At 41.8% G+C, this 6581-nt stretch overlaps 1 protein-coding gene across 6 annotated transcripts in view; it reads right to left on the bottom strand.

Moving 5' to 3' along the window:
• Dzip1 (DAZ interacting zinc finger protein 1) overlaps nucleotides 1-6581 on the bottom strand; it is a 66080-nt gene that overhangs the window by 21719 nt on the left and 37780 nt on the right. For all 6 annotated transcript variants that reach the window (XM_029558878.1, XM_029558875.1, XM_008823613.3 and 3 more), the window contains one exon: nucleotides 233-295. In XM_029558878.1, coding sequence (XP_029414738.1) covers nucleotides 233-295 — 63 coding nt within the window. The remainder of the gene's footprint in view (nucleotides 1-232; nucleotides 296-6581) is intronic.

Raw genomic sequence — 6581 nt, 5'->3', positions numbered from 1 at the left:
AATTTTTTTGCTTTTAAGGTCTCTGACACAGGAAATTTCTTATTAACATACTGCATAATAATGCAAAGAATAGAATATCAGGGAAAAGGATAAAAAAATACTATATGTAGGTTGAAAATATAATCCAAGCCTAAATATTTTTCCTAATTTTGTATAGCATGACACCATAGGCTCATACTTTCAAGGTTGGCATGTCAGCACATAAATAAGTCAGCTCTGATGTCTTTGTTACCTTTTTCCTCCTCTGACGAAAGCTCTTCTATTGGTTCCAGTACGTGTGATGAGAATGTCTGTTCTGTTATGAGGAAAAAAAGGATCAATGGAAATACAGTATAGTTTCCTTTCAAACTGTGTATATACATATACACGTTTATATAAAATACTATACATACATGTACATATTTTATATAAATAGCAAAGATTTACTGGGAAAAATATTGAGGCAGCAGTTTTTAATTAATTAATTTGTTTATTCCTTGTTTTGAGACAGTGTCTTATGTAGCCCAGCTGGCCTTGAATTCTCTATGTAGACAAAGATGACCTTGAATTGAACAACTTCTCCTAAATGCTGGGATTATAAGCATGGGTCATCATGCTTGCTAATGCAGTTAAAACTGGTCACTTTTTCATGAACTCTTCAATTTTTACTGTTTTATATTTTCTACTAACTTCAAATTTCTCACTTGTTAATCTCCTTTTTAATCTTTTTTTTTTTTTTTTTGGTCTTTTTGAGACAGGGTCCCCCTTTAGTCCCAGCTGACCTGAACCCCCTATGTAGATCAGGCTGGCCTTGAACTCACAAGGATCCGCCTGCCTCTGCCTCCCAAGTGCTGGGATTAAAAGCGTGTGCCACCACGCCTGGCTAAAATTATATTTATTTTTATTTTATGTGTATGAGTTTTGCCTGCAAATGTTTTAAGTGCTACTGTGTCATGCAATGTTTGCGGAGGCCAGAAGAGGGTGTCAAATACCCTGGAACTGGAGTTAAAGAGGGTTGTTAGCTGCTGGAAACAGAACTCAGGTCCTCTAAAAGAGCAGCCAGCATTGCTAACCACTGAGCCATCTCTCCAGCCCTGCATTGATCTTGCCTAATACACGGGGCACAACTTCAAAAGTTCTTTCCACTTACCCATCTATCTAAAATAGAGTAGCAAAAATACTCTTAAATAAAAGCCAGACCTTGGAAGTGAGTTGCAGTATTAGATCTGTATATCATACATCCATGCCTGGCTACCCGGTGAGACTCAGTAGCTGCTGGCTAAGAAAAAGGGACTCAAGATGAAAGACCAACAAAGTATGAGTGTGGGGCTAGTGGCAGGAAGCAACAAGACTGAGACCATTCTTACACATGTCTATGTCCTCAGATCACGTTTCAAGGCGCAGCTCTGCTCCTGGAGAGCTCCAGAGTGAAGCTACAGGCTGGGAAACACCCTGGCTCCACAGATGGGTGCAGTGCAGAGGGCTGCTCCCATCTCATCCTAGAAAGGCAGCTGAAGTCAAGGAAATGAGATCTCCAGGAAACTTTTTTCTAAGAAATGCTGCCTGTATCAGTTACTTTTCTGTTGCTGTGATAAAACACAGTGACCAAGGCAACTTATAGAAGGAAAAGTTTATTTGTCTTACAATGGTTCCAGAAGGATTAGAGTCCATAATGGCAGGGGAGGCATGGTGGCAGAGGTGGCCAAAGCAAAAAGCTGAGCAATCATATCTTCAAGCAAGCACAGGAAGCAGAGAGCAACTGGAAATCCGGCAAGACTTAAGAACTTTCAAAGCCTATCCATGGTGATGTGCCTCCTCCACCAAGGCCACACTTCCTAAAAACTCCCAAAACAGTACCACCAATTCAGACAAAATGTCCACATACTTAGTTGGCGCTTTGGGGGAACATTCCTATTCAAACTCCCACACTACCCATCTGCACAAGATCTGCCAGGAGCATCAATCAAATCAAGCCCTGCCTTAGAAAGGGGGGGGGGATTTCCTGCATGGGGAAGGTACAGTGATGGCAGCCAGATGTTAGGCATGGGACAACATGCAACCAGCAAGGCTGGCTTATATGGTGCATGGGCCACTCTCCTGCAGCTTGGAGACTGAACACTTGCCTCCTAACATCCTACTTTCACCTTCAAGGTTAAGGCCATTCCATTCAACCTGAGCCTTCAGAATGAGCACTGGGCCAACAGCTATTGAGTACTCACCAGGCAGCTGATCTGAGGTATTACAGATCCAACACTTCCACTTGGAAGGGCTGACTTTTATTAAAGGGTATTTCTGGTACTCTGATTTGGATGGATGGATACATGGTTGGATGCATGGATGAATAGATTTATGTATATATAAATATATATACATATATGTAAATTGAGCTTGCAACTTTGCCAACAATCCAGTCAAAACTAACTTCAGCTGTATGGAAAATGCATTTTAAAACTATTTTCAAAAGAACTTTCGAACACAGCCTATTTTTAAGTAGGAGACAATTTTAAGTTTGGAATACACACAGAGCTCCTTGAAGGAGGATTTAAGTTCATCCAGCTACCACAGTGACCAAACGTCAGAATGTGCTTTTCAAAATTGTTACTCAGCATTGAGATTCTAAAATTATACAGGCTTTTACTAGTTAGTACAGAAAGGACAGATTTAAGGAGAACAACTAATTTTAGTTTTTGAAAAAGTCACATGGTTTATACTCATTGTGCTTTATGAAGATGACAAAAATAAGGTTACGAGGAAACTTTGGATAAAATCTTCACAAAATCAGCATACACCTATTTACAATCTCTATCATTACTGGCATTATTCCTATGACTTACTTCTTTAGAGGCAGGACAAACTACCAAAGTTGTGACTTGGCTCTTTCTGGAATGCCAGTAATTGTTCTGGTAGGAGATATTCACACACAAAGGCTAGGGCAGCGAGGATGAAAAACCCCTGCTCCTAAGTCAAGAGGGGAGATGTCATCATGGAGAAACAGGGGAGGGCTTCCAGTTTTACACCGTGCAAGCCACTGTCTCATCTTCAAAGGACCCAGTTCCCATCCTGAGGTGAGACCCCCCAGGGTGAGAGTTGAAACACTCAGAGGTTTGAGTCTTCCTGAACATGCTGCGGGCTTCCAGAAAAATCCTTCCATTGCCCTCTGGAAAAGGTCTCCCTGCCCTGCCCTTTTTGCCTGCAATCTGGTTGGACTTCATTATCCTACTGTAGAAATTAACATTTAGCCAGTGCTTGGTGGCCTAGGCCTTACTAGATCTTCACAATAGTCTACTGAAATAGCCACAACTATTCTCCCCCTTGAGCAGGCAAGGTGATCTCAGCTCATGGTTTCATGAGTCAGCTACAAATGCAGACTGTCTGTCTCCAAAGTCCAGGCTTGTGGTCACTGCTTTCCTACTGGCGTTCATTGGGCTTGTCTTCCTGACTTCTCAAATGGCACCACGGTCTGCTGGTATCAGAGGTTATCATGCTCTGATCCCCTCCCTTGACTTGGCCTCTAGTCGCTGTCTTAGCCTTTCAGTCATTGCCACTCAACAGCTGTTAGTGCATTCCCACTACTCCAATCACATCACTGTTACCCCAGCTCCCAGGGAAGGGAAGGAGTATTGTGTTCAGGATTACCAATACCCAAGCTGGTCTCTTCAGCTCTGGCCAGGCTGATATCCCCATAACCTGACTGACCAATTCTCAAGAACATTCAAGAGCCACACACTGTCCAAAGAAGCACTTGGACAGCTGCAGTATCATCGTGCCTTGAGCGGTCAGGACCAACTTTATTTCCTTTGAGTCTCTTCTGCATTCTCTATGCTCAGCTAAGTAATTAACTGTACCACTAATAAAGTTAATGTTTCCCAGTGACATCTTCTGCCTATTGTTTACCCTACATAGGATGGCATCTTAATGTGTTGATAATCATCTCCATAACTCAAATGGTCAAAGGCCAACACACCTTTCCATTGTCTAGATACTCATCTGGTTTATCCGTGGTTCTCTCCTTGTACCACAATTTCAAGCATTTCATCATTTTTATAGACCACAAATTCCACAGGGACAGCTTGTTTCCAATTCATCCCTGGATCTCTGTTGCTCCTACCCTTAGCTTTCTATAAAGGGGTACCCCTTAACTATCTGTCACTGCCCAGTGATCTGTGACAGAAAGGCAAATAGAAATGGCATGAAGCATGCCATAATTATAAGTGACAAACTCCTCCAAATGAGAAGCATCCATTAAATAATGATGGTGGTTCTAGTAGCATACACCTGTAATGCCAGCACTTGAGAAGATAAGGCAGGGTGCTTATCTTCTCATGAGTTCCAGGCCAGCCTGGACTACATATACATCAAAACTCTAAAAGACCAGAGAGCTCATTAAAGACCCCAGAACTTTTCCCAGATACAAATTGAGGATGTCAGCCACATTTAAAAGTTTCCCCTTATATCTTCACATAAATATGGTCACCTGGCAGAGATCAGACCCAATCTCATTTAGAGGGTCCAATCATGTTTCTGCAACACTGTTTGAGCCAATGATACTCAAAGGGGAAGCCATCTTTCTTCCCTATAAGAGCTACAAGATACCTGAACTCCATAATACATTACTTATCATTACACACTGGACAATCAACTATTGCTAGAACCAAAATGCTATGTTAGGTTTCACTATTTCAAAATATAAAGTATTTATTCTGAGAGCAAAACAGTAATTATGAGGTCTAATAAAATGTTTCTACTTTTTGAAATCAACTATGACATCTTGGCAGGCCTAGGATGGCTTTTCCAGTTTTTAACTTCTTATTTTTGTGGCCCTCATTCTAGATAAACCATGAGATTTAGGTATATATGAACATCCCACAATTTATAGACCAATTTAAAGGTCTGTATCTGTAGGAGAGCCCATCAAGTGTTCAGTAGCTTTGGGAAAGTAATTATTTTGTATCTTCACTGGTAAGACAGGATGGATAGATGGACATTTTGCGTGGTGGGGCCCACTTAAGTAGCTGGCATATGAATCAGCTTAATGACAGCAAAGTATGCTTTCTATTCTGGGCTTTGCAGCATCACAATCTAGCCAAAACTCCAGGGGAAACTTGTTCTCTAACAGCGAAAAATTCCATAAAAATATTTTTTTAGATAGTTTCTGATACCCTAGGCTGGCCTTGAACTCACTTTGTAGCTGAGGATAAACCTGAACTTCTGATCCTCCTGATTTGACCTCTCAAGTGCTAGGATTATAAGCATGAGTCAATACATCCAGATCTAGTTCTAAATTTTTCTTTTCAGTTTTTTTTTTTTCAGGAGAAAACTTATAGTAGTGAATGGCAAATGATCATAATTATTTATTCTCTCCAGAACTCATGCTTTAAAAAATTTTTTTGGATTTATTTATGTGTGTATGTTTTACCTGCATGTATGTAAATGTATCATATTTGTGCATTGCTCGTGGAGGCCATAAGAGAGTGTCTGATCCCTTGGAACTGGAGTTATGGATGGTTGTTAGCCACCAAGTAGTTGCTGGAAACTGAACCCCTGTCCTCTGCAAGAGCAGTCAGTACTCTTAACCACTAAGCCATTGCTCCAGCCCCAGAATCCATGTTTAAAACTACTAACTGCCTTAGAATCAGAGTTCACTGCTTATACTTTCAGTGTGGGTAGTAAGGTCAAAACCCAGGGAATTATGTGGGCTTCCACTTCTACTGAGAGTTCCTTCAGACAGAAGTATTGGCCATGCTGGCATATGGCAGCTCACAGTGAATGCAAAGGTGGAGGCAGCAGCCTACCCTGCTTCAACCAAATCCATATTCTATCCTTGACAGAAAATAATGCAAGGGCACAATTCTGTTGCTGTTCCTTGACTCAATGGCAGACAATTCAGAGTGTCCGCCCCAGCGCTAAAGCAGGTTCTCTGAGGCCTCCACTGTAGCTGCATGAGAGTTCAACATCCCCTTTGCTTCTGCTTGCCTTCCAGAAAACATCCAACCTTAAGTTTCTACTTGAGAATCAGTTCCCAGAGAACTGATGGTTAGCAAATCATGTCATTTTTTAATGGGATTCAGAACCTCATCAAGATTTGTGATGGAACAAAAGATGGAGGGAAAAGGGGCTAATTAGTGTTATGCAATAACTAATGCCTTCCTGTCCCCTTACTAGTGACTCAGGGGGGGATATTTGTGGTCCCTGGCCAAGTCTCCTCCTGTTTCCTGCTCATTGTGATCACCTTGCTTGAGCTGTAGTTCTCCCACCAGGTCTGGCTAGCATTTTAAATAGCATTTCAATCCCAGAAGACACGAGAAAGGAGTATAATTTATTCATGTAGCCCTGGGCCAGTCAGGGTAGGGTCCACAAGCAAGGGACTTTGAGTTCAATCTCTGGACCCCCTGTTAAAGTGGAAGGAGTGAACCGACTCCACAAAGTTGTCCTCTGACTTCCACACATACCCTGTGGCATGCACACCCATGCACAATTATCATGCACACAAAATAATGATAATTAAAAATTAAAAAAATAGGGGCTGGAGAGATGGCTCAGTGGTTGAGAGCACTGACTGCTCTTGCAGAGGACCCAGGTTCAATTCCCAGCACCCACATGGC

The sequence above is a fragment of the Nannospalax galili genome, unplaced genomic scaffold (assembly GCF_000622305.1).
Source record: "Nannospalax galili isolate Female #2095 unplaced genomic scaffold, S.galili_v1.0 scaffold528, whole genome shotgun sequence".
In the NCBI taxonomy this organism is placed as follows: domain Eukaryota; kingdom Metazoa; phylum Chordata; class Mammalia; order Rodentia; family Spalacidae; genus Nannospalax; species Nannospalax galili.
This window is presented reverse-complemented; position numbering and strand designations above follow the sequence as displayed.